The 27,619-nt window shown below is 56.5% G+C and overlaps 1 protein-coding gene across 2 annotated transcripts in view; it reads left to right on the top strand.

Moving 5' to 3' along the window:
• Positions 1 to 27,619, top strand: part of LOC125913085 (kazrin) — a 75,798-nt gene that overhangs the window by 25,756 nt on the left and 22,423 nt on the right. Inside the window, exons 1-2 of one of the 2 annotated variants that reach the window (XM_049618042.1) lie at positions 22,580 to 22,739; positions 27,424 to 27,560. In XM_049618042.1, the coding sequence (XP_049473999.1) occupies positions 27,426 to 27,560 (135 nt within the window). In that variant the 5' untranslated portion in view covers positions 22,580 to 22,739; positions 27,424 to 27,425. Of the gene's footprint in view, positions 1 to 22,579; positions 22,740 to 27,423; positions 27,561 to 27,619 lie in introns of those variants that run through there. The other variant, XM_049618041.1, reaches the window with a different exon arrangement.

The following is a 27,619-nucleotide window of genomic DNA, read 5'->3' as shown; positions in this document are numbered from 1 at the left end:
ATTCTGTGTCTCCCCCTCTCTCTGCCCCTCCCCTGTCTACACTCCCTCTCTCCAAAATAAATAGACATTGAAAAAATTTAACTAACATTTAGGCTGTCCATTTTATGTCAATTATGCCTCAGGAGAGCCAATTAAAAAAAAAAAATACAGCAGACGTTAATGAACAAAACAGGAAATCCGCTCTGCCCTGTGGGTGTGGCCGAGTGAGGACCACCTAAAAGGGTGGCAAGTTTTGGGGTTGCCTTTCAGGCAGCATCCTGTCCGCTCAAGTTCTCGCACAAAAGAGGGCTGTGGAAGTGAGGGGTGGCCTTTCATTGTACCCACAGTGCTGTCACAGCGCTGGCCTTTCCTGTGCACTTGACTCCAGATCCGCACATGGACGCTCCCGCCAGGAGTCGGATGATGTTCCCACAGGCGTGTTTCACCTGCGGGTTGCACTGGCTTTGTTGTAAGGAAGTGGGGTTCACCCTGCTCCCGGGGAGGGGGGGTGCCCCCCGCTTGGTCTGCTCCAGGAACTGCCTCTTTAATGGCCCACGTCCTGGTTTGCACCTGGGCTGGTGGCATCATCAGCTCACGGGCGGCCCTTGGCCCCGCTTTAAGGAAGAACCAGGGTTGACAGACCTGGGCCCGAGCACCCCAGTCCCTGGCTGGTGTCCAGACTTGGCCCGGTACGAGCCGCGGGATCCCGTCCAAACCTCTTCGCCAAGCCAAGCCTCAGTCACCGCATCTGCACAATCAGGGTGGTTTCACGAGGCCGTCTCGAGGGTCGTCTGAGAAGGTCCCGTATTGTATCGATCCCAAATCTGAATCGGGGTCTGAAATCAGGGTGCACCCCCCGCAAGTGGCCTGTCAGAGTTTATTTAGCAGTGCTTGTTGACTGGTAATTTTGCTCAGCGTCTTCAAGAAGAGGAGACCGTGTGTCTCTGGGGAAGCCACGCCTGAGGTCAGAGGCGCTCCCGGTGTTGCCGTTTACGGCATCCAGATCACTTAGATCTTGGACCTCAGTGTGTTCACCTGTACAATGGGTATAATATTAGTACCTACCAGCTGCGGTGGCTGCGAGAATTCAGCGAAACAGCACAGAGGGCCTGGCACTTAAAATGCACTCGCTGGGGGCATGAGCCAGGTGCCCACGCGTCCAGTTTCCGTTAGCGCGTTATTAACGGTGATTATTCTTCTGAGCTGGGGGTACAGGAGGGAACACGTGCAGATCACTCTCCTTGAGACCTGGCGACCTTTCACACGTTGAGGACGAGAATATGAAAGCCAGGCCGACGGGAGGCATCAGGGCCGACCCTCACCTGAGAGCACGGGGGTTGGGGGGAGGGGTTCTCAGGCACAAAGACGACTCCCCGCGTATTTTACAGGTGCACTTTGATCATTTAAAGTCATCATCGGTTTTGTTTGGGGAAAAAAAAAAACATGGTTTTACTCTGTCCTGCATATTCTGCCTCTGCGGGTTGCTGGGCCTGCACCTGGCCCCCAGGAGTCCGGTCTCACGGGTTCCAAACAGGGGCCAGTGTTTGCCGTACGGTCACGGGGGCAGGTGCCATCTGTTGGCACCACGCCCCCTCCTCCTACCCTGACTGTGTCCCACGTTCTCTGGGCTCCCGAGTAGTAGCCAGAGCTGTGCCTCCCCCTTCCCATTTCCTTCTGAGTTTAAAATTTAACCTGGAGAGGATCGGGCCCAGAGCAGGGCCCCGCTGCCCGGTCCCATCTGCGGTGGGACAGACCTCTCAGGGGACTCGGTGCTGCTTGCATTTTTCATCCTGTCTGCACTTTACCACGCGGGAGACCGGCAGATATCCAGGCAGGCGGGTCTGGGGGTGGCTGGAGGGTTGGAGGTCCGAACCTTGAGCCCCGCGGCCCAAGAACCGTGTCCAGAGATGGATGCGAGTATCAGACCCACCCACTGGCCAGCCCCGTGAGGTTCGTGAACTCTTCCACGAATAAAACGCAAAAGCCAAACACTTTAGAGTTGACAGAACACGTGCCCCCAGCATCTTGTTTGAAGCAAAAGAGGACTCCTGTGGCCGGAAACAAGAGTGGAGCTGGTCGGCCCAGGCTTTCCAGAAAGGCCATGGGAGGCCAAGCCAGGTCTTTGTTGGGCTGCGGGAAGGAAGGAGCTCTCTTCCGCCTGCAGAGGCGTGGTGGTGGCCCAGCAGGTGCCTTGCATACGGTGGCTGCCAGCTAAGGGCCGGTGGGGTTGGGTTGGATGTGAGCCCGAAGAATCTGGGTGGGTCAGGCTGGGTGCCGTGTGATCCCCTGGCAGGAGACTCCCCTTCTCTTCTGTTACAGTTCATCCCATCCCCAAAGCTGACTGTGCAGGTGTCATTGCAGAACCCGGTAGGTTAGCTGTAGGGTGAGGACAGCGATGATCATTCATTCACTCATTCATTCATTCCACGCGTACTCACTGAGTATCTGCGGTGTGCCAGGGACTGTTCTAGGTGCTAAGGACACAGCCGTTAATAAAACAGGCAAAACAAACCCTCTGTCACAGACATGCCGTCCTGCCAGGGGTGTAGAGCAGGCAACAGGGAGACAAGTAAGTAAAATGCACAGGCTAGTGTTTGACACCCGGTGCTAATGATTGCAGGTCTAGAAACTTCCGGGGAAGGAATGATGTCACTAATTAACAACAATAGCTATATTGGCCTAGTGCCTTCTAGAGGCCAGGCCCCTGCAAAGAACTCGAGACGCTCATGTAGCCTGGGGTAACAGCCCTGAGACTTAGGTGGGGAGGCTGGGCAGGCCTCGGGAACCGGACCCCTGGGGTGTGGGCCTGGAGCACAGCCGTCCCTGTCCTACGGCATGACCTCAGACACGCTCCTCCACGTCCCTCTGCAGACAGCGGGCTCCCCGAGCTGTGACATGGGAAGGGCGGCAGCTCCCACCTCCATGCCCGTTCCTGAAATTATCCTCGTTGACCCGGGCACAAGTGAGCTGCAGAGTCAGGATTCGAACCCAGAGCTGGCACTCCAAACCCAGCCGGTTTTTCCGAGAGCTGGCTACCCTACGAGGCTTGGTCCCCAGTTGACAGATAGAAGATATGCGCCCAGAGCGCTCGGCCAGGAAGGGGGAAGGTGTGCCGGGAGCCGCGGCTGTCCCTCGGGCATCGCCGCTGCCCACGCCGCCCGAGTGTGGGTTGGCAGGGAGGAGCAGAGGGGCCCTGGCGTGGGGCTCTGGTGGGACGCGGTCTGGTGGGTCCTGTAGTGGGACGCCTCCCTCCCCTCCCCTCCCGGCTGCTCTGACCCGCAGACACCTCGTTGCCTGCCTACCTTCACAGCAGATGTTTAAGAGGCCCCGCAAAGTGGATAATTCCAAAGCAGTGGAGATTGGGAACGGAGCACGCTCCTCATTTTCCGCACATTGCCGCTTGCTAACAAAGCTGATTGCCACCACCCAGCAAACTCCCCGGCTCTCATTTGCATGAGAAGTTTTCTTCCGGATAGATTTATCAGTTCATAGCATCTCCCGTGCGCGGGAGGCTCGGCTGCCCCCTTGGCAGCCCGGGACGGGAGCTGGCACCTGACCTCGGTGCAGAGGTGGCCCCGGCAAGCAGGACCTGCCAGCGTGGGGGGAGGGCCTCCTGCCGAGTTCCGGAGCAGAGGAATCGCCTCCTCCCTCCTCCCCTTTTTAATAAAATAACTGTTTTGCTCATGAGGCTTAATGAGGATCTGGAAGCTTTGTTTGTCTTAAGCTGTGGCCTACGGAAACGGATAGCTGCCTTCCCCGGAGGCTCAGCCCTGAGTTTGTTACCGTAAGCCCAGCACGCGAGCCAGTCGTCCCCATCCAGACTTCATCGCCTCGGAATCGGGGACCTGGTTGTGATTCTGGCCCCCGGCTGCCGGCATCATGAAGGAAAGGGCTTTGCCAAAGCTGGTAAATGACTTGAGGGTGCAGGGGCCACACGGGTCCCTGATCGGGCAGGGCCTCAGACCAACCCAAGAGTAGGAGCTATGACCAAAGGCAAGTCATTTAACCCCTCCAAGCTTTGCTTGCCCATCCGTAAGATGGGAACACGAGTACTGACTTGTGTGCAGATGGGTGAGGCGTCTGTCAGGAGGAGTGGTAGTGCCCCGTCGTGTTTGCAGAGCACTTCACTGTTTGCAGAACACTTCGCAGAGGTCATTTTGGGTGAGCCTTAAAATTGGTCATGTGACCGGCCCACATACCAGGGCCTCTGGCCTTGGTAGCTGGTTCTAAAACTAAGGCTCTTTCTACCTTGCCCCACATGCCTTCCAAGTTCAAAGTCTGTATAAAGCACTGCCGTTATCCTGAGGGTCAGTGTAAGTCCTCAGCGGTCCCCTTGGACCTAGGAGCCCTGGGCCGGGACAGTAAAGTCTCAGGTGGTGGTGGCTGGGGACACTGAAAGGGAATGATGAGGTCCCACTCCCTCCCAGCCACGGTCCCACAGGCCTCTCCCGCGTCCTCATCACTTAGTGCTATTTGTTTGGGCCGTTACTAGCTCAGTTCCTGTTATTCCCTGCCAGACAATCGGCCAGGAAATTCTTCACTTTTGTTTCCTTAAGAGGTCAAATGCTTTTCTCTTTGCAGAAATAAATAAATCCTGCATGCTGAGTTGGCAGTTTTTCGGGGCAACCTGCAGGCCCCCTGCCCTGCAGCCTTAGCCAGCCCCACGCAGGGCCCCGAGGCCACCGGGAAAGCACAGGCAGCCTGCAGCCCATCCTCCCACCTCCCCGAATGGCATCCTGGACGTGTCTACAAAGGGGGCCGGCGGGGTACGATTTTTTTAACCAGACGCAGGGCCGGAGCCCAGGAGGGTGCGGGAAGAGTCTGTGCCTGTTGACAGGAGCACAGGTTCCCTCTCTCTCCCATCCCCAGAATCCTGATGGAAGGGAGTGAGGGTAGCATCGTGACCTCGGCGCTCCCCGAAAACTGTCTTGAGGCTGTCTTAGCTCCCCAAGGCATACTGAGCACCGGGAAGGAAAGGAAGCCTGGCAGAGAACTGGCATAACCAGGGGCACAACTCCTGAGCATCTCTGTACAGATGGCATCCCTTTTGCCCAGGCTGGGGGACTCAGGCTTGACACACAGCAGTAGTGAGCCACGTCCCCTCGGTCATCCCACAACAGTGTGGAGGAGGCGCATTGGGAGAGGCCGCTCTGGGCACTCCTGCAGAGGGACAGCTGTCAGCCACATAGCAGACGGACATACTATCCATGGAGCCCGCTCTGTAGAGCACCAAAGTCTGGACCACTCGTGAGCTGTCCTCTGTGAGTCTTGGTGGCATTTTTTCAGTACGTGCAGAAGTCATTTCAGTTACACAGAGGTCAGTAGTATCGTGTGATAAATTGCACATACCCGTGACCTGGCCCCAACACCCATCCCCCCGTGGCCAATTCTGCCCCACACTCATCCATCATATTGTGAAGCAAATCCCAGACGTCATGTCGGCTATGAATACTGTTGTATGTCACTGTAAAAGAGGACTCTTTAAAAAAAAATGATAAATAGGGGTGCCTGGGTGGCTCAGTCAGTTAAGCATTCGACTTCGGCTCAGGTTGTGATCTCGTAGTTCATGGGTTCGAGCCCCACATCGGGCTCTGTGCTGACAGCGCAGAGCCTGCTTGGGTTTCTCCTTCTCCCTCTCTCTCTGCCCCTTCCCCACTTGTGCGCACTCGCTCTCTCTCTCTCTCTCTCTGTCTCTGTCTCTGTCTCTCTCTGTCTCTCAAAATAAGTAAACTTAAAACAAAATTAAAGGGGCACCTGGATGGCTCAGTCAGTTAAGCATCTGACTCTAGCTCAGGTCATGATCTCACGGTTTGTGGGTTCGAGCCCCGCATCGGGCTCTGTGCTGACAGTTCAGAGCCTGGAGCCTGCTTCGGATTCTGTGTCTCTCTCTCTCTGTCTCTCTCTCTCTCTCTGCCCCTCCCCCACTCACTCTGTCTCTCAAAAATGAATAAAGGTTAAGAAGAATTTTTTTTAATTAAAAATAGTAAGGAAAATAATCTGCAAACTGTTATCACACCTAAAAAAAAAATGATTAGATATCCAGTCGTGATTCAGATTTCTAATTGGCTCATAAATTTATGTTTCAGACTTTGTGGGAATCGGGATTCAAGTAAAATCCACAGCGTGTGATTAGTTGAAATGTCTTTTTAAAAAATCCAAAGGTTCCTCTTCACTGCTCTCTCTTAGTTTTCACTCTTGCTAATTACCGGTTGACAGAGCTGGGTGTTTGTCTTATTCCCTGCCAGACAGTCGGCCAGGAGATCTTCACTTTGGTTTCCTTAAGAGGGTCTGGAGTTTGTAATTGCATCCCCGTGGTGCCCTTTGACGTGCTCCTCTGTCCTTTGTGTCTCCTGTACACTGCTAGTTCATCCAGAGGCTTGATCATTTTCTTGACTTACTTTTTGCAAGCCTCCTTCCGAGGAGATGCTGGGTCTTCCCTTCGGGAGGGGCATGCTGTCTGGTTGTCCCCTTTGGTCCCGTTGCCAGTCCCGAACATGCAGTGGCTCAGTCCCCACATTCGGCACGTTCGGCACAACGGCGGTGTTCTCGTCCGTCGCTCCTTCTTCCCGGGGCAGCTGGAATCCTTCCGTAGAGCAACTCCCCGCCATCCTCCCCCACTGGTAACAGGTCTTCTAGGGAAGGGAGGGTGAAGAAGGCTTGATCTTCTTTCCCTTTATGGACCAGCTTTCAGAATAATGAGTTAGTGCCTTTGCTTTCATCCCTGTGTTTTAAAAGCTTAGATCCCCAGGAAATGGTTCAAGCAATGCATTTGCTAAGAGTTTGACGCTAAAAGGCTCAACTGGTTAGAAAACTCAGACACCCCCAATGTTCTCCGAGATAGCCCGGGGTGTCTCACAAATGTGGCAGATACTAGTGTGTTCGTGAACTTCAGAGAGAGAGGTTTATTTATCCCCACTTCGTTGGTCAGAAGACTGAGCCCCAGCAATCGGGACCTGCCCTGTTTTTGTAGCCAGTGAATGTGACACACTCATAAGAGCAAACACAGAGGCAGAGTGGTTAGATATGTTCGCCTTGTTTCTAAGACCCAGGCCTCCCGACGGGGCTTGAGTACGTGACCCCCATTCCCCGCCCTTGCTTACAAAATGCCCTTAGGTCTGGCGAGGTCACTGGTCCAAGGCTGGACGCTGAGGGGCAGCCACCAGGAAGGAGGTGGTTGTTGATACTTTCCCCAACTGTCTGAAATTCAGGACAGGCCCCAGTCCTGCCTCTTTCTGGAGGCCTTTCCAGACGTCTGTCCAGCTCACCGTCTCTCTCCGACTGCCGCTTCTCCCCTCCCAGTACTCGTGCCCACAGCCTGTGTTATCCCTTCCCTGGCTTGGATTAATTATTCACGACTTGACGTATCTCTGTTTCTTGCTAGTGTGGTCGCCGGCTTAAGGCGGATTAAATAAAGTTTGCCTGAATGAATAAATGAATGAGGGGAAAAAAAAAAAAAAAACACAGGACTCTCATCGTTTGTATTTAGACCTCTCTTTCCGACCTGGCCGTAAGTCCCTCCAAAGCAGGATTCTTCTGTCTCCTGCAAGGCTGACACGGGACGCACGGGGACGGGAGTCGGGGAGAGGGACCGCCGAGCATCTTCAGGGAGGGGCGGTGGGGAGGTGGATGGTGGGCACGGGCCAGCCAGCACCCGCAGCTCCTTCCGTTCTGTGTGAGCGCGTCTGCTACCCCCAGCCATCCCAGGGCTGCTGGGAACTTTGGGGAGCCTCTCCGTTCGCCCCCTGCCTCACGTTGGATCCGTTCGCAGCCACCCTTAGTAGGGATTGGGGCTGACACCCCGAATGATGCCCTAGGCTCTGTGAGTTACTTTCTCCGATTCTCTGCATAGCCTGTGTGGTAGGGACTGTCACCACCCCCCCTCTGCAGGTGAACAGACGGAGGCAACAAAGAAACTAAGAGGCTCACCCAGAGTCACCCAGCTGGTAAGTAGAGGGGCTGAGATTGAGCCTAGGTGACCGGGTTCAGAGCCCCACTCTCACCAACCGCACCGGCTGCCTGCTGGTAGAGAAACAGCGTCCTGCTCAGAGACCCTCCCACGGGGACCTGCGTCCTCAACGCTGGAAAACTTGTCCTAGGGACGCCTGGGTGGCTCGGGTGGTTGAGCGTCCAACTCTCAATTTGGGCCCAGGTCACGATCCCAGGGTCGTAAGATCGAGCCCCGAGTTGGTCTCTGTGCTGAGCTTAGAGCCTTCTTGAGATTCTCTCTTCAAGGGAGCCTGCGTGGCTCAGTCAGTTAGGCATCTGTCTCTCGGTTTCAGCTCAGGCCGTGATCTCACGGTCTGTGAGTTCGAGCCCCACGTCAGGTTCTGCGTTGACCCCACGGAGCCTGCTTAGGAGTGTCTCTCTCTCTCTCTCTCTCTCTCTCTCTCTCTCTCTCTCTCTGCCCCTCCCCCACTCACTGTCTCTCAAAAATATTAAAAAAAAAAAGATTCTTTCTTTATCTCTTCCCCTCCCCCGCTCATGCACAAGCATGTGCACACATGGTCTTCTCTCTCTAAAAGAAAAGAAAATAAATAAAAGAAAAGTAAAGGAAGAATATAAATACAAGTAAAAGTAAAACTTGTCCTAAAGAGACCCATTTAAACTCGAGTGTTCCATCGCTGCCAGGGATGGGGGTTGGAGGGCCGTTGGTGCCTGGTCTCTGGGGTGATAGAACCTTCCACACCTGGAAGTGAAAGTTGTCACCTCTCCAGCTTCCTGGGCTACAACTTACCCCCCGTTTCTCCCAAGCCCCTCACGCCTGGACGTAAGAGGCACACACAGAATGTAAACCCTCGTTGAAACCTCAGAGTTCTCCCGCAGAGAACCATTCTGGCCAAAAAAAAAAAAAAAAAAAATTACGAAAAAAATAAATGAACAGATAAATTTGCTCTGCCCCAGCCCAGGCACCAGGTCTGGTCTCTGAACCGCTATGTCGAGCTGTTCTCTGTTCCAGAGCAATTCTTTACAGCTCCCAGTTTCCTGAAGCTCGGGCAATACTGAAGTGAGTGTGATTCCCCAAACACAACAGGTTTCTGCACACACACCCACACAGCTCTGCAAACACTTTCCTGTCCTGCAGTGACCCTCAGCCTCCGTTTGCCAAGCTCGCGAGCTCGGAGACGCCCTCCTGCCCCCCCCCCCCCCCCCCCCCCCCCCCCCCCGTACCCCGTACTCACTCCACTGGGCGTAAATGCTTTTAAATGCTTCCATAAATATTTATTGAGCGCTGTCTATTTGCCAGACCCTGATCTTAGTGCTGTGGGCTTAGCAGGAAACAAAATTATCAAAATCCCCCCTCCATGCTGATTGGGAGGTAGGGGTGGGGGCTGGGGTGCTAGACAATAAGCACGTAAATGCAAAACACACATCATGTCCGACGGGAAAGAGCTTTAGGGGAAAAGTATGGAAGGAAAATAGTGCGAGGGGGTCTGTTACCGTGGCAGTTTTAGAGATGATGAGACAGTAACGATCTGAAGGAGGCAGAGAAATGAGCCATGAGCTTGGGGTTGGGGAGGAGCATTCCAAGCAGAGCGCATGGTAAGTGCAAAGGCACTGTGGCATGTTAGAGAAACACTTACTTGCTTTACTGTTCAGAAATTCTTTGCTTACCCCTTGGTCTGTTTCCTCGCCTCCTGTGTCTCACACACCCGACACAGTAGTACATGTTGGGACACAGGGGAAGGATCACTTGAAGCATCAGGAACTCATTCCTGGAGAGGGTTCCGTCTGGGGGAAACCACTGGCCAGGACTCACAGGCTGAGCAGGAGGGAAGATTCTCCCTTGAATCCGGGAAAAGGGCCGAAATCACACCCTTGGTCCTTCTGGATAAGCCAGACATCCTTCAGGCTACCTGTACCCAGATCCCCCAGAGTCAGCCCCACCAAGGGGTTTCAGCGAGGAAGAGTATTGGTCTATAGGGTCGGAAGTCTGTGATTTGAGTCCAGCCCAGCCTCTGAGTCGTTTGTGAGCAAGTGACTTTAACTCTCTGAGCCTCGGTTTCCGCATGAGCAAAGTGGGACTAGAGTCTCTCCCCCTGCCCACCTCACAGGTGCTCCCAGGAAGGACTAGGGTGGTTTTGGTCAAATGGCGCATTTCACAGCAGAGGTCGGCTATGGCTCCTACTGCCGCTGCTCTGATTTCCTTCCTTTTCTCTTTTGTATAATTCTGTCCCCCGTTTCAATCCGAGTGCCAAGGCTCCGATGAATCAGTCGTGCTCTGCTGGATTAACTTTTCATGGCAGGGCGTTTCCAGCACCCTGGGAGAGATCTCCAGAAATTCAGCTTCTTGCTGCCCGTGCGAGAGGGCACCTGCAGGCTCCCGTGGAATTCTGGGGCATTTGTCACTGTCAGGAAAGCCGTTCTCCCGGGGCAAGTCTTGGCACGTGCCCCGTGCTTGGAGGGCAGTGAGAGCAGCAGTGCGAAAGCTGCTGGTGTATTTAAGGGGACAGTCAGGCAGCCAGTTTGCGGGGCTCAGAGCAGCACACACCCCCCCCCCCCCCGCCAGATTCCTGCTCCTTAGCCTTCCTGGCTCTGGCCGAATTGTTTTCTTGGATCTTAAGAAATAAGCCTGAGAAGGCTGGTGCTTTTTTCTAGGGTGGGACCTTGGCTGCATGATTTAACCTGTCCGTTTCCTCATCTGTAAAATGGGAGTGATAATAATTAATAACAATAACAACGACAGCACCTTCTTTGTAGAGTTACTATAACAATAATATATCAAGTACTGAGAACACTGCTGACGCACAGGAAGCAGGAGATAAGTACTAATTTTTCTAAGTGTATGTGAGTCGCATAGGCCGCGATGGCTGGGGCGGGGGTGGCATTTTTTTGCTCCGGTTCAGCCCCGAAAAGTCAGATTGCTCATGACAGACTCATGTGAACCAAACTCACGAGAAACCGATGTATAGCCCACAGTGCCAGTTAATCACTCGTCAAGGAGAAATGTGATTTCTTGGTGCTTTGTGTGCCTGGAGCTCACTCTTGCTTGGAGCGTGGGCTCCGAGGAGGCCCTCTTGAGCTGGTGTGATCGAGCTTCAGTGACTTGGGGCTTTCCTCCCTCCTCTCCGGAGCACCCCCTAGGCAGACAAACCATTGATGTGGACAAGATCTGGGTCCTGAGCGGGGCTGGGTGCACCTTGCCAGGCCCACCCCACTGACCCCTCTATATCTGAGGGCTTTCCTTCTGACCACTTGCCTCCTGGGAGGCACAGGATCTCAGATTCATCCCCTTGTTTGTCTCTGCCACCACCACCCTACTCCAGGTCACCACCTCTGTGCTCTGCTTGACCCCAGTCTGGTCTCCGTGGGGCAGCAAAGTGGTGGTAAGGCAGGTCACTTTTGCTAACACCCCTTCCCCGACGTCGTGCCGTAGCGAGCCCCTCAGAAGATCCATCGGCCCGAACCCGTGCGTGTGGCCTTATTTGGGAAGAGGGTCTTTGCAGACACAGCTAAGGTAAAGATCTCAAGATCATCCTGGACACAAGTGTTCTTGTAAGAGAAGGGGGAGAACGCACAGGGGACAAGGCCAGGGGAAGACGGGGCAGAGATCGGGACGATGCGTCCCCGAGGAATGCCAAGGCTTGCTGGGGACACTGCCCGCTGAGAGAGGCGAGGGAGGTTTCTTTCCTGGAGCCTTCAGAGGGATCTCAGCCCTGCCACACCTCGGTTTCAAGCGTTTGGCCTCCAGAACTGCAAGAGAATACACTTCTGTTGTTTCAGGCCACCTGGTTTGTGGTAATTTGCCCCGGCAGCCATGGGGCACTAATGCAAGTGTCTTCCGTCTACCCCTCAGAGAAAACCCAGACGCCTGCGTGGGCCTGCGTGACCTGGCCCAGCCCCCTTCGACTTCACCTCCCGGCCCCCTCACCGCGGCCTCTCCCCTCTTTGCTGCCTCAGGGCCACTGCATTTGCTGTTCCCCCTGCCAGAACAGTCTTCCCCACTCTTGGCCTATGTGGCTTCTCCGTCCTCTAGAAGGGCCGGCCCTGCCAGCCTGCACCGCCCCCTGCACAGCTCCCCAGGGACTCCCTGGCTATTTCCTGCACAGTCTGACCTCAGCGTGCATTTAAATAATTGATCTGTCATACATCTCCCTAGCTCCAACACTGCCCCCCGCGGAATAAAGACCTCATCTGTCTGGCCGAGCCAGGCTCCCAGCAGCAGGCCCAGTGCCCAGCGCACAGTCAGCCCTCAGGAAGATCTTGCTGAATTAACAAATACAAGGCTCTCTATTAATAAGGCCATAGCAAGGTCCTGCTCGTCTTGGTCTTGACCTGTGGGATGATACATTGTTTGAAAGCAGCATTTACAGATACTGTGATCTCATTAATCTTGCACACGCTTGAATTTAACTCTTAGGCGGGGCGCCTGGGTGGCTCAGTCGGTTGAGCGTCCGACTTCGGCTCAGGTCATGATCTCACGGTCCGTGAGTTTGAGCCCCACGTCGGGCTCTCTGCTGGCCTCATGGAGGCTGCTTCAGATCCTCTGTCCCCCCCCCCCCGCCCCCCTCCGTCTCTCTGCACCTCCCCCGCTCGCACTCTCTCAAAAATAAACAAACATGTAAAAAAGTAAAAAACACCTCTTAGTATCCTGGGGGAGACTCCTGTGTCACCCCTATAAACCATTTATATGAGCCAGCCTCTGAGACCTGATCATTAGAGCTGCTCCTAATAGTGAGTTCTCCATCCATGGAGGCATGCAAGGTTCATATTTACTAACCCACTTGATCTTCACAACTTCCAAGGACCCTAAGGAGTCTTTAGGGTTCTCCCCCTCTGACCGCCCGCCCCCCCCCTCCCCGCCTCTTGCCCAGCCTGCTAACTCCTCTCCCTTTTCTGGGCAACCCTTTGAGCGTCTTTCCAATAAGACAAATCAAAGTCCGAGAAGGCTACATGCGTATGGCTGTTCACACCTATAATTTTACAACACGAGAGTTTATCAGTCCTGAATGTATATTTAGTGACAGGCTTGGCTAATCTTTCAGCTAATTACACCCATTAACATTTAAACGTATAATCATTAATATATCTGGGCATGGCGGTCTAAATATTTTATAGAGGTCTTAATTACAGCAGACTTCCATAAAACCCGCGTGCCCCGTGGCGTCAGGTAGCCTGGGGCCCTGGCCAAGTCGGTAGCAAGAACTCGCCATTGCACGGAGATGGGGTGGCTCGGGGGGTGGGGGGGGGGTCTCCAGTTTGCGGCTGCACCACGGAAGCCACGGGCTGGCAGAGAGGACGAAATTCATTCTCGTGATCTCTCACTGCCACACCGCTGTCGACTTCACGCTCCTCCTCGAACGGGGGGAGTTCAGAGACACGATAACAAAGCTTAAAAAGAATAATCGTTGCTGCCAAGGCTTCGGGGAGTCGATGAAGAGGCGCCCCTTTCTTCTTCTGCCAATTGCAGAGAGCCTCCCAGGAGGCAGGTAAAAGATGATCAGGACGTGTCCTGTGGCTGCAAGAGCTGATCTGGGAACGTGGCGCGGATCCGTGGCCACGTGGCTGGTCCACACCGTATGCCAGAAATAGACAGACTCCTCCCCCCAGACCGCCCGGGTGGGCACCTGCGGGCCCCCAGCCGTTACCGTTCATGGTAACAGCTGTCTTTGCCCCCCTTTGAAGCTCCCTGTGGATTCTAGAGCTCATCTTCAGACGCTTCTCGGTCCCGAAGGCTGGCAGGGTTTTGTTACACCCCTTCCACAGAGAACGCGGAGTCCCTGAGAGGTCCCGCGGTTCCCCAGAGGTACATGGCTGCTGGCAGGCAGAGCAAGACCCGAACCTTTGATGTCCTGCCCTGAGCCCCACCTGGGCTATGACCTGTGCTTCCCGGCAGCCTTTTTGCGTCTGTGAGGTGACCCAGGAGGCTCAGTAGACCCAGGAGGACTGAGCCCTGGGGTTCGCAGGAGACGTAAGACCTCATGCGATCGGGCCACCAGGCTCTGCTCCTCCCACAGCCAAGGCCGGCATCCACAGCGGCCATGTGGCGCCGGGCACTGCCCGCCTGGACAAGCTTAAAGGCAGGGACCCAGAGCCAGAGCTCCCGGGCCACGTCCTGCCTCAGTTTCCTTACTTGTAAACTGGGGATCACTGATGCTAACTACCTCACGGGATCGCCGTAAGGGAAAATTTAGTGAAAACATACAGAACAATACCCAGCCCCTAGTACACACGCAGCAAATATTAGCCGCTGTCACTGTGGTGATCATCAGCGTCGTGGGGCTGGGGCGCCCACCCCGACCTTCCTCGCTCGCGCGCGGTCTGGGCACCTTCACGGAAATCTTCCCCCTGATTCTCACCGCAGTCCTGCACGGAAGGTGCCATCTTTGTGCGGGAGGGCGCTAGACTCTGAACCCAGGACAACCCCAAGTTCACGTTCATGGTCACGTTCTTTCCCCCAGCCCCAGGGGTCCTGCAGATTCACAGCAGCTGCTCTCCTCGCCCACGCTTGGACCTGCCCATGTCATGGGGGGTCCCCTGGTGGCACGGGGGCCACCTCCCCCCACCCCAGATGATAAGAGCGGATACTTCCTGAGGGCTCCCCCCACTCTAGACACAGTTCTGAGTGTGACGCGTATGTAAAGCCAGCCCTGTAAAGTAGACGCTGTTTTTAAAGCTTTTTGTTAAAGAATAACATACATACAAAGTGCAGGTTTACCTGCTTAATGTCAGGTGCTTAGTGTCACCAACTAGACACACATGTGTGACACCAGCACCCAGATCAAGAGGCAGGACGTCAGTAGCTTCCTGAATGTCCTCCCGTGGCCCCTTCCTGTCTGTATCCCTCAGCGGACAACCTCTTCCTGACTTCTCCCCACGTCCGTTAACTTTGCCGCCTTTGTGTGCTGTAAAGGGAGCCACGCGGCTCTTGCGTCCGGCTTCCCTGGCTTGGCGTGCCGTCCTCGTGGGTCATCCCGTTGCGTGTGGCGGGGTGGTTGTCGTTCGCTGGTTCTCATTAGATCGAGTCTTCACCCCTGCAAAGGGACCCCTTCTGCAAAGGGGCTGTGCCCGTGGTTTTCCAGTTTGGAGCTTTTACAGATGGTGCCGTTGTGAGTTTTTCAGTGCAGGTCCTCGGTGAGCCCGGCTGCATGGGGAGGAGCTGTTTTTATCCCTCTTGTACAGATGTGAAAAACCAGGCTGATGTGACTCGCTCCAGATCTCCCCTCTAGACGGTGACAAAACCGGTTTTAAACCCAGACAGCCTGGCTCCGGGATCCGCACTCTGGAGAGGTCTCCTGCCCCTCCCCTGAGCTTGTCTAGGAGGAGGCTGACCATAGCTGCCAGTTTCCCACCTGCATCTAACCTTGAATAGCCTTGCTGTATCTCTGTTGGAGGGAAGCCAGGCGAGACCGATTCCCAAACCATCGGGGCTCCAAAGGCAGCCTCCTGAGGGTTCCAGAGGGCCCGACGGACCATCCTGAGAGTCTGACACCAAAGCCCAGAGAGGGTGTGTGAGTCCCCAAGGCCACACAGCACACTGGCTTCCCTCCGTGTCTGGCAGCCATTCTCTGCCACATACCTCCTCCTCCTCTCAGGGCCGTTATCTTGCCTGAGAATGACCTCACGCACCATCATGAGCCGCTAAAAATAGTCCTCATGTGGGGCGTGAGGCCCATGGCCCATGCTGCGTTTCCAGAAATCGCCCCCCTGGGACTAGGGAATGTCAGTGTTCCGGGCCCATCCCTTGCCCCTATTTTTAGTGGTAATTTGGAGGAAGGAGGACATTTCCTGGACTTGCCTTTGGAGGCTGGAAAACAAACACCACCCCCTCCCTGCCTCCGCCCTCCCATTTCCCTCGGCAGGAAGTGGGGGGCCTGGCTCCCCGGGCCTGCCACCCTCTGGGCTTCCAGGTGAGCTCTGAGTCATTCCGGAGCTGAGGGATGGGCTGCAGGCGGCCGCAGTGTGTCCCCACCCCCAACTAGGACCCCCGCTGTGCCTCTTATTTATTGCCCTCTGTGTCTAAGGCCCTCGCTGGCCTCGCCCTTCCTATCTAAAGTTTTCCGGTCGGGAGCCTCTGACATCTAAGCCTGAGACAGAGATCCTGGAGACGGAGAAAGCCCATGCACCCCTCTTCCCATGCACCCCTCTTCCCTGCTCAGGCTCCAAGACAGCATTCCGCGAAGCCGGCTTGCAGCCTCTACTCAAACTCCCCAGCAGGGTGCCCGCTTCCTCTCAAGACCCCCCAGTCTGCCCTGAGACCTCCGTGAGGCTGTCACCTAGAATGACACAGCCCGACCAAGCCATCGGAGGTGCATCTAGAGCTTTTGCTCTCCTTTAGTGGTCACTACAGCAGAATGACATAGAAGCTGGTATCTCTGCTTCATGCACGAGGGGAGAGGCACAGAGAGGTTAAGGAACTTACCCGACGTCACCCAGCTAGTGAATAGTGGAGCTGGGATTCAACCCCAGGTTTCTGTCTGCAGAGCCTGGTCCCTGGTCTCACTCTACAGAGCTGCAGTGGGCTCACATCGTCCTGTGTTCCATCTTCTATAGCCACCTGCTCAGGTCAACGGTCCAGCACCATCCGTGAGGCCCACAGCCACGGTTGGGTATCATGATTAATTGCCAATATTGGGGAAAAAAAAAAAAAGAGAGAGACATTTAAGACATAAAGACTACGACAATCCAGAGTTTGGAAATCTCTGGAAAAGTTGGAAGGTGTGGCAGTGCTGGGCCCCCTTCAGTCCCGGAATGGCTGCCCCTGCTATGCATTCTAGGTGCCCGCCTGTGCTTACTCTCTGACCGATGGACCCTGGCAGGGCCCCGAGTGCCGCTGTGCTCTCCGCCCTGGGATGGCGGGGGAGGGGGGGTTCCCTCCTGAGCCCCTGAGCTGAAGAATGCAGGAAGGGCGCGGCTTGAGGTAGGGAGCTAGCATGGCCCCCCGGCATCCAGACCACAGGTAGAGGCGGGGGGCTGTGGGCTTTGGAAAGCCAGGCGGAAGCTTCCTCGAAGTCTCGCAGGGAGAAAAGGCCGGGAGGTCCTCCCAGAAAGGCGGACGTGCTCCCCTCAGTACACACAGAATACATAGTGTTCGGTGGTGCTGAGCTCTAAGGAGAGCGGACAGGGAAGGGGGGGGTGAGGAGGGTGTCCAGGGAGGGCTTTGCTGAGAGAGTGACGGTTGAGGAAGGACCTGGGAGGGAGTGGGTCACGCGGGCAGGAGGACATTCCGGGCAGATTCAGAGGAAGGAGCAGATCCGCGTAAACCGGGAGCAGCACGGAGCCAGGTGGCAGCAGTGGGGTGGGAGTGGGGGGATGGGGGGCGGGAGGAAGTCAGAGAGGTGAGAAGGCAGGGGAGGACAGACACGTGACTCTTCTGGACCATTCTAGGGACTCCGTGCTCACCCTTGAGACTGGAGCCGTTGGAGAGGAGCAGGGAAGTCATGATCTGATTTGCCCCGTAAAGGGACTACTCCCTGCTGAGCTGATGGGGACCGAAGGGTTGGGAGACCAGTCAGGAGGCTACTGCATGATGCAGACACAGGATGGTGGTGACACGGGCCAGGGTGGTGACTGAGGAGTGGTGACAAGGGGCCGGATTCTGGCAACATGTCAAGCTGACGTGGCTTGTTGAGGAATTGGGTGTGGGGCCTGAGAGGAGTGGAGTTCGGGAAGATTCTGGACTTTGGGGCCAGAGGAACTGGAAGGCTGAGGCCGCCCTGCATTGAGTTCGAGGAGGCCAGGCAGAGCAGGGTGTGGGGGGCTGGCTGTGGACTCCGTCTCAGACGTGCTGGGTTGGAGGTGGTTAGGCCCCCGGTGGAGGTGTGGGGAGGCTCTCGGCACTGAGCGGGCTCCAGGGCCGACGGCCAGGCTGCAGACGCACAGCACGGGGCTGGAGCTGAAGCCAGGAGGCTGGACAGGCCACCAGGACACAATGGGAAAGGAGGACAGGTTCCTCACGGCTAGAGGCCCGCTCCTCAGAGAAGTCAGCAGAGACCTGGAAGGAGCCGCCAGAGACAGAAGAAGAAACCAGGAGAAGGGGGCGGGAAGGGCACACGAAAATGGAGTGTGACAGACAGGACTGTGGGGTTCACAGCACGGAGGTTACGGTGACCTTGAGAAGAGCAGGTGGGGGAGAAGTCCAGGCGGTGCCAGGGAGGGTGGGAGGAGAGAAGTGAGGCATGAGCCCAGGCGGTCCTTTTAAGCATCTTTGCTCCAAAAGGAGGAAGAGATAGAAGGAGAGCGGGAGAGAGAAGCGGGGTCGGCTGCGGGGTTTTCTGTTCGAGTTGTGAGACAGAGTCGCACGCTCGTGTGACGCGGGGGAAAATCCAGTGCAAGGCCCGTGCCAGGTGCACGGAATGTGGCTACTCAGAGCAGGCTCTCGTGATGGAAGGATGGCCGCAGTTTCCAACGCCTCCTGGCCTATCCAAACCTGGTGGCCTCCGCGGGCCACCCAGGGTTGGGGACGGGGAGCCCAGCTGACGAGTGGGTGGCCTCCTCGAGACCCGGGGAGGGTGCCGCCATGAGCAGGCTGAAATCAAGGAGCCTTGTGGGACAACCAGGTCACCCCGCTCCCAGACACCGGGTGTTGCCTGTGCTGGGAGCAGTGTCCGGGGTCCGTCCCCAGCTCTGAGCACCTTAAATACTCCTGGTGCCCTGGGGCAGCCGAAGCTGTGGTCCGCTTGAGTGTCCTTGTATCCTGCCTGGCGGGTGCCGTGAAATGGCCGTGGACGCGCCGCACAGAGCCCGCGGCAGTTCGGCGAGAGCCACAGCCTCTCTGCAGTCGGGGCTCAGGGGCCGGTCAGGAGGCACAAGGGGAAATTAGCCTGCCCTGTCAAACCTGTGGAGGTCAAGAGGAGACATGCAAAGGAAAGCCGGATCACCTCTGTCCCCAGGATGCAAGAAATATTGGACACAGCTCAGTGACGACCATGGAGCAGGTCCTGGTGTTCTCTAGGGAGGCCACCCTTCTGTCATTCATGAGTAAGTTGGTGGGTATTTACTGAGCACTTACTATGTGCCAGGCACTGTTCTATGCTGGAGATACAGTAGTGAACAAGGCAGGCCAGGTCCCTGCCCCCAAGGATCTTATATTTCCAGTGGACATAAAAATATGTAAGTAGACCCAGGAATCCTCCATGTATCTTGGACCAAACTGAGGGAATATTGTGCTCTCACCGTCGAGTGGGTGCGTTGCAGTTTGTGTGCAACCGTCTCAGATGCGAATGGACTGGCTTCTCTCTTTTGGTTAAATGGAGTTAAGTGGAGTCGGTATTGGCACTGCATTGACCCAGACAGGGCTCGCCCAGCCGCTCTCAAACATGCCAGCTCTGATCAATCGGTGATGGCATCTGACCTCCCAACCCGAGGCAGAGCAAATCTGCATTTCCCTCCTGTGCCATGGCAGACATCCCCAGTCAACCCAGATTCCTGTAGAGTGTGGTTGATTAGTCATGTCTGCATGGCCACAGGATTGGGAATTAAGAACCTGTATTCCAGACATTTGGAATATCTTTCCAGGTTGGAAAGGCCACGCTGCCTAACTCTTTCTAGGCTGTACTTGGAGAGAGGAGCTGTGGGGACTCTGGAAAGATCGCGGACCTGAATATCCAAGTGGTAGGGTCAAGTGCCAATTCTGCCACTCGTTGGCTGAGTTGGCCAATCAGTCCACTTCACCTGGCAGTGAGAAGAAAGAGGAGGTTTCGGTCCCCGAGGAGCAGAGCTACACCCAGGTCAGACCTTCGGCCACACAGCCAAGCCCGTGTCTGACTAGGCCTGGCTCAGCGGGTGCTGGGTTTTCCTTCTTCCCTGAGTGCCTCCTGACAGGGCAAGAGCCTGCTTAACCTCTGCACCTGTTCTGAAGTCACCTTGCTCAGCTTTCAAACAGGAAGAACCAAAATAAACCCAGGCATGCCCGTTCCGGGGCCATAAGTAAGTCTGCAGGCCTTTTGCTTCCTTCCCTGCCCTGTGCCCGCCCTTCCCCCTGGCCCTGGGCCCCTTCCCCAGGCCCTTTTCCCAGAATGCAGCCTGTTGGTCAGGTCCCCCAGTATTTCCTGAGCCCTCCTGGGGCCTGGGAGCCGTGGGGAGCCGGAAGACAGGAGGAGGTGCTAACATTGAGTGAACACCCTGTGGATTCAGGTGCCAGGTAGTGTCACAAAGGGCCTCGCAAGGTACAAGTTATCACCCTCAGCTTGCCGGCCGAGGAAACACCCAGGAAACGTTACACGCAGGGAAGCTGGTTAAGGGGTAAAGCCGGACTGGAATCCGAGGCTCCGTGAATCCGGAACCCTGTCTTTCTGAGGCTCTCTGCTCCCCACGTGCTCAGGGTCTGCACCTGACGGGTCACTCCGGATATGGAAACCTGTTCTCTATCGGGCAGAAGTAGGTACACTTTCAGTCCTCGTTCCACAGATGGGGAAACTGAGGCTTAATTAAAGTCTGATAGGCCGACTCCAAAGCTGATGCTTCTAACCCAGCGGCGTTGGTCTGGGAATCAGGAGACCCGGGCTGGCTGGCTGTGTGATATTGGGTATCCTCTTTCCCTCTCTGGGCCTCAGTTTCCCCATCGGTAAAGGGAAGTTGAGCTAAAAGAGCTTTGTTTTCTTCTTTCTTTTTTGAAAGTTTTTCCATTAAAAAATTTTTTTCCACCCGAGTACGGTCAGCACACAACGCTATTCCAATGCCATCGACTGTACTCCCAGCGCTGTGCCTTCTGTTCCCGCGACCTGTTTGGGAGAGCATCTTGGTGGGTGTGTTTGTTCAGAGTGGTTTGCTAGGCTCTTCTGGCCCCCGCCCGCCCACCCCTCCTGTCTCAGAATCTGTGGATGGGGAAGGTTCAACTGGTTGGGGGTGTTGAATGGAAAAGAAAGGGGGCCCCCTGCTGGCGGTGGCTGAGATCATCATACCTGGGCTGAAATTTACCCGACTCTGCCCACCATCCCCGTCCCCAACTTCCTTAGAACCTGTTTGCCCGGAGGAAGGGGGTTGGGGGGGGGTGGGCACTGACCAGGCTGGACATTTTCATAAGGTCTCTTGGTTTGGGACCGTCCAGAGCCAGGCCCTGCAGTCTTCCGAGGCCAGACCAATGGGAAATCTGGGCGTGTGGAAGGAGACTGTGTCTTGGGCAAGCTGTGGAGGGGGGCCGGGGGAGGATTCCTTGAGAGCTGTGGCTTGCACGCACGCGCACACACACGCACGCACGCCACCAGCGGCCACGGAGCAGTCATGGGGTGCACACAAGAATGTCAAACCGCTGTTGACGGAAACCTCAGAAGGTCCCCTCAGGACCGTAAGCCGCAAACACAGCGTCTCGTGGCAGGAGTGACTGGCGCAGATTTCTGGATCATCCAGCGTTTTTGCGCTTCGATGCAGGTCCTGCTGTTTCCAGGGACGTGCTTTCACAGTAGGCTAAGGAAGGGGAGTGAGGGGTTCCAGGTCAGACGGCAGAGAGGCAAGTCCGGGATCCGGTCCTTGAGCTGCGAGGGCCCTGGAGAGTGAGTTAGCCCTTCGAACCTCGGTTTCCTCCTCCACAAGGCAAGTGCCCCCTCCCCTCTACACACACACACCCCAGCCCCCCAGCCCCACCCCTGCACAAGGTCCCGAGGAGCAGGCGAGGCCAACGGGACCCTGCGGGGCTGGTTGGGGTCGGTGATTTTGGAGGCAGCAGAGGACCAGAGGGGGAGGGGGAGGGGAGAGGGTAGGTGGGTGTGGGGCGAGACGGGCACTGCCACTCACTCCCTGACCCGGCTCCTCACTCTCCCGGGGTGCCTACTGCCCCATGCCGTGACATGGAACGACTTCATACGGTGGTTGTGGTGGCTGAGTGGCAAGAACGCTTCGGGGGCTCAGAGCAGGGCCGGGCACACGGGAACCGTTTTCATACCTAGGAAAGCGAGACTTGGGGGAGGGTGGTGACTTGCTCAGGGGCTCAGAGCCAGGGACAGAACCCAGGTCCTCTGACGCCAGACTGATGCCCATTCTGCCCCGCTGTGTGGTGCTGGCCAAGGCCCTGGACACCTCTGGGGGGAGCAGTGGTGGACGTGATGCCTTCTTGGCCCTCCACAGCCAGAGGAGGCTCCCAGGGTCCATCCAGCACACTCATGGTGGGGGCACGGTTGAGGCTCAGAGAGGGGAAGGCTGGGAGCCTGGCTCCTCCCTCCCCAGCAAGGTTCTCCCTGCGCACTCTGCCTTGGGGGGTAAGCAGAAGTCCCCTGGTGCTCAAAAGCGCCCTGTAGAATCCCTTGCCCTCCAGGCACACAGCCGCTAGAGGCTCAGATGCCACGAATTCGCCTGTCCGGTCCCCTTGCTTGTTGGCGGAGGCCTCCCTATGCCTGGGCATTGCCGCTGAGGGTCTGTCACCCGTGGCCGCAATGAAGGGGACTGGTCCTCCCCCTGCCGGTGGTGCATTTGCAGCAGCTGTGAGGTCAGTGAGGAGCTGTGGTCCCCTAAGCCAGGAGAGGAAGACGGGGTCTGCTGCGGAAAGGCCATGGCAGAAGCTTGAGAGGAGGACATCCCCAGAGATGCTCTGTCTTCACGGGGCCACAGCCGGGCCCCTGGTCACCCCCCTGCAGGCACTCGGCCTCCTCTGAGTTAGAAAAACAAGTCCCCCCCCCCCCGGAATCCCCACATTCCCGGGAGCTGAGCTGGTCTCCCTCGGTGACCCCACAGGGCCCGCCAGGCATGACATGACCCGTCACCATGGCAGTGGTTCCGGTGGCCTGGCTCCTGGAATGGGACACGCCCGGCTGAAGCTGGATGCCTGGGAAGGTGAAGTGAGCGCCCGGGAGCTTTGGGCCGAGGCAGGAGGCTGGTCACCGAGAGGGAAGGTCAGGTGTCACAGACCCCACCCTGCTACTCCTGCGTTAGTAGCAACATTTGGAGAGCGCCAAAATGCAGTTTGGAAGGAGGGGTAACAGCAGACCTGTGGCAAAGGGAAGAAGGAGGCACCCCATTGCATAGTTTTCATAGCTGTGTAAATTAGTAATTTAAATTCTTTCTTGGGGACCCGTCGTGTTGATCTTCTTGTCTTCTTTTTAATGTTTATTTATTTGAGAGAGAGAGAGAGAGAGAGAGAGAGAGAGAGAGAACAAGGAGGGAGGGGCAGAGAGAGAGGGACACACAGAATCCGAAGCAGGCTCCAGGCTCCGAACTGTCAGCACTGAGCGCAGTGCGCGACTTGAACTCAGGAACCGCAAGATCATGACCTGAGCCGAAGTTGGGCGCCTAACCTTCTGAGCCACCCAGGCGCCCCCGATCTTCTTGTTTTCTTAAAAGAGTTACAATGCCAGGGACACCCTTCAGGGAGCCCCGTCTGACGGCAGCGACCCAGCATCTGGAGACTCGGGGACAGTCAGGCCCCACGGGGACTTGCGCGCGCACACACACACACACACACAGGTGCCTGCTCCCAGGTCCTGCTTCTGCGAGGAGTTCCCGTGAGTCGGTTACGGTCGTGTGTGCTTCCGAGAGGCTATGGCAGACCGCTCGGCATCTGCTTTGTTCACGCTGTGGCTCCAGAGGTGCCGAAGCTCCGTTTCAAAGGGATCTGCACCCGGCATTCCTGCCCAGAGATCCAGCTTTCATGTGTCTCAGTCCCCAGCTGGGCAGGGTCCAGCCGCCGCCCCCGCCGTGCCCCCAGAATCCGCAGAGCAGGGGTTCCCAGGGAGAGCTCGTGCGAAGGAACCAGGCAGCGAAGGTTATTATGGTGGGGGCGGTGGCACCTCTCACAGCCCGCCCTGACGTGTCCGTTAGGAATGCGTTGGGGTGCACGTCATGGGAAGTCCCCCAAACACTGTGACCTTGTACTATAAAGAAAATGGGTTTTCCCAGTAGGCTCCTGGGTATGTTTTAGTAGCCACAACTGGACACATGGCCCCTCAAGTTGCAAGGGAGCATGGCACGTTGAGTGTTTTAGAGGGGCGCAAACAAAATTGGGGTTCCCTTGGTAAGGAGGGGTGGATGGGGTCTAGCGTCATCCACGTGTGCAGGGGTTGTCTCCTCCGTCACACTGGCAACCTCCCAGGAGGTAGGGGCGTGTCTTCTTCAGCCCTGTCCCCCCAGCAGCAGCAGGCAGGGAGTCTGGCACACAGAACATGCCTGATCAGTAGTTCAAGGGAGCTCGCAGTTTCCCCTTGAGGAGGAGCTACTAATCTGAAGGTGGAGGGCCAGCCCCTGCTCTCAGGAGCCCCCGATCAGATGGGGGAGGCGTAGCTCCCTGCCCCACCACTGAGCTCCCTGCCACTAACACACAGAGACACAGGTGCACACACCCCTTTGCTGGGGGACAGAACGGGGGCCCACACGGCTGCTCCTGCACACGGTGGCGCAGGGGTAGAGGGGAGGGAGCACCGTGGAGGCCAGCGGCAGGCTGCCACGTCGCCCCTCCCCAAGGTGTTTTGGCAAAAGTGAAGGAAGGCCCAGCAATGCTATGGAGGAAGGGGGTGGCATCCCTCCCAGAGCCTCCAGTTGCCAAGAGCAAAGTCTGGAATTTGGTTTCCATCCAGACAAGGCTAACGAAAGAGGCAAATCGGAGCCCAAGGGGGATTAATTTCCAACCAAGGGCAGAGGCATGCTCCCCAGGGGAGTCCGTGAGACCTTCTCAAACCCTGGGGTGGAGGGTCCCACAGTGGTGACTTTGTCCGGGTCAGCTGCCCCCACCCGCAGCCCCTGGGAGCCACTCCCCTCGACAGTCTGAAACCCACCTGAGTCAGCTCTGCCATTTTGCCGGCTGTGTGGCCTCAGTTTCCTCCCCTGTAAAATGGGATGATAGCACTTCCCTCCCACCCACCTCTGTCACAGGAGGGAGTACAGCCAGGATCTAGGGTCTGATGAGAATGCAGATGGAAATTTCCCAGTTCTCAGTGGCAGCTGAGCCTGGGCTCTTCTGTAAGATTCCTTCTGACCCACTTATGTCTTTAGATGTTGGGTTTTCTTCAAGTGAAGCTCACCGTTAACCTATACCCTGCACCCTAACAGAAAACTAGCACAGCCCGGCCCCCCCCTCCTACTCCTACCCTGGCCACCCCCAGCCTGACTGGAGAGAGAGGAGATGAGCTCTCTCACCATGCTCTCCACTGTCCCTGTCCTTTATGGTCCCAGCCCCAGCCCTGCAGGCCTGGAGCTCCGGCCCTGATGATCTACGCTGCCCCACCAAGCTGCCACGAAGAAGACGGGTCCAGCTGCAGGACTGAGGGGAGCTGAAAGCTGGAATTTAAAGGGCCACCCAAGACCCAGGGCTCCCACCGCATGGGTCTCCCCACGGTCCCTGTTCTACCCAGGTTGGGGGTTGGGGGAGCAAAGCACAGGAGGATGAAGGAAGTCCCCTCAGGGCCAGAAGGATATCAGCTTATGTCGAGCACTGGGCCAGGAGCCCGGCATCCTCGGTCCTTACATCCCACCTGGGGGCCCAGACTCCCATATTGGCAAGCCGAGTTTGCAGAGTTGGATGTCCAGGACGAGATGGGGTGTCACAGCCATGGTCTGCCCCATATCACTGCCCTCAGCTAGCCATGGGGCCGGGACCCTCCAGGTCTTGGAGGCTCCAAACAGCATAACGTGGGGTCACCTGTGTCGGCTTTCAGGTCAGACATGGCTGTGTGACTTTGGGCAAATGACTTACTACTCTGTGCCTTCTCAGGCCAAGGAGCGTGAGAGCCCTCCGGAGCCACGGAGTTGCTTTACCCTCCTCCATACCCTCTGCACAACTCTGCTTGGTGTTCTCTCCAGGGACAGGACAGAACAGACTTCTGGGGGCGCTGGGACAAGGCAGTGGAGCCCCCTCTGCAGCCACAGCCCCCCCCGACCACAGCTACTCTCTGCATTTGCCAAAGAGCCAGCAGTGTGAGAGAGGGTCTGCAGGGAGCAAAAAGTCACGCTGCCTGCCAGGAGGTTGCTTAGAGCTCATGGCCCTGTGTGTGTGTGTGTGTGTGTGTGTGTGTGTGTGTGTGTGTGTATGAGAGAGAGAGAGCTTTATTAAGATCTAATTCACATATCATACAATTCACCATTTACAAGGTACAATTCAGTGGTTTTTAGTATATTCACAGACTGCTTATCCATCACCACAATCAACATTAGAACATTTTCATCATCTCAGAAAGAAACCCCAGGCCCTCCAAATACCGCCCCTGTAGCCACACACCCCCGCCCCCCGCCATCCACCCCTCCCCCCAGCCCTCAGCAGCCACTTGTCTGCATCCTGTCTCCGTAGATTTCCCTACTGTGGACCGTTGATACGGCATATGGAATCCTACATCGGCGACTGGCTTCTTTCACTTAGCAGACCGTTCAGAGTTGATCCGCGTCGTAGCGTGAAACGGTACCTCTTTCCACTGTCAGACAGCGTTCCGTCGTATGCGTCACCGCACCGCGTGTTTGGGTTTTTAATTCCTTCATCAGTTGCTGGCCATTTGAGTTGCTTTTCACCTTGTGGCTTCTGCGACCCGTGCTGCCGTAAACGTTTGCGTACGAGCGTTTGCGTGGACGCGTGTTTCCCTCTCTCTTGGGCGTGTGCCTAGGCGTGGGTCGCCGGACCACAGGGCAACTCTGTGGAATCCCTTGCAGAACCGTCAGGCTGCCTTCCCCCGTGGCTGCACCGTTTCCATCCGTCCGCATCGGCGGTGTGCAAGGTGTCCTAGTATCCCCACATCCACGTCAACCCGTGAGTCCGTCTTGTTTATTTGTGGCCATGCTAGTGAGTGTGAAGGGGTATGTCCCTGTGGCTGTGATCTGCAGCCCCCTTGGACTAATGAGGTCAAGACCCTTTTCCTGTCCTTGTTGGCCATTTCTTGGAGAAATGTCTGTTCTGACCCTTTGCCTCGTTCTTACTTGGGTTGTCTTCTCCTTATTGAGTTGTAAGAGCTCTTTATATATTCTGCACGTAAGCCCCTTATCAGACATACGGTCTGCAAGTACTTTCTCCCATTTCCTGCGTTGCCTTTTTACTCTCTTTGTGGTGGCCTTTGAAGCACAGAAGTTTTATGTTTTGACGGAGTCTGACCTATCTGTATTTCTGGCCGTTACGCACACTTTCCGTGTCATTTCTTGCTGCGCGTTTTTCATCAAGTGCTTCTCCTGTGGAGGAAACGGGGCAGATGATGGACTATGGTGCTGGGCTGAGTCTTCCTGGGGGCTCAGAATGGACCGTGGCGGGCTCCTTCGGCCCGGAGTCGGGGCGCCATCAGCTTCCCCGGCCACGGGCACTCACCGGGCCTCCAGCCCCCTCACCCTGGAGACCCCTTCGGTCCAGGGCCGGGAGAGATGCTCAGTCCAGGACTTGCTGCCCTGGCTGGATCCGTAAAACCGAGAGGTGAGAACAGGTTCTAGAGACAGGTGGCCCAGGTTCGAATGCCGGGAATGCCACTAAGGGGCCGGGGCGCGTGGGAGAGAAACGTCGCCTTCCTGAACCCCGTTTTCTCATCTCTTAGAAAGAGGATAGAGGCAGTGCCCCTTCTCCCCATCGGGCCGACGGCCGGCTAGACTCTGGCACTCACAAGCTCTTCCGCCCCGCAGCCATGAAAGCCGACCGGAAGCGCCTAAAGGGCGAGAAGACCGACCTGGTGAGCCAGATGCAGCAGCTGTACGCCACGCTGGAGAGCCGCGAGGAGCAGCTGCGCGACTTCATCCGCAACTATGAGCAGCACCGCAAGGTGGGGCCCGCCCCGCCCCCCCGCCCCGCCCCCCCCGCCTCCCCGCCCCTCCCCCCCGC

The sequence above is a fragment of the Panthera uncia genome (genome assembly GCF_023721935.1).
Source record: "Panthera uncia isolate 11264 chromosome C1 unlocalized genomic scaffold, Puncia_PCG_1.0 HiC_scaffold_4, whole genome shotgun sequence".
Classification (NCBI taxonomy): domain Eukaryota; kingdom Metazoa; phylum Chordata; class Mammalia; order Carnivora; family Felidae; genus Panthera; species Panthera uncia.
This window is presented reverse-complemented; position numbering and strand designations above follow the sequence as displayed.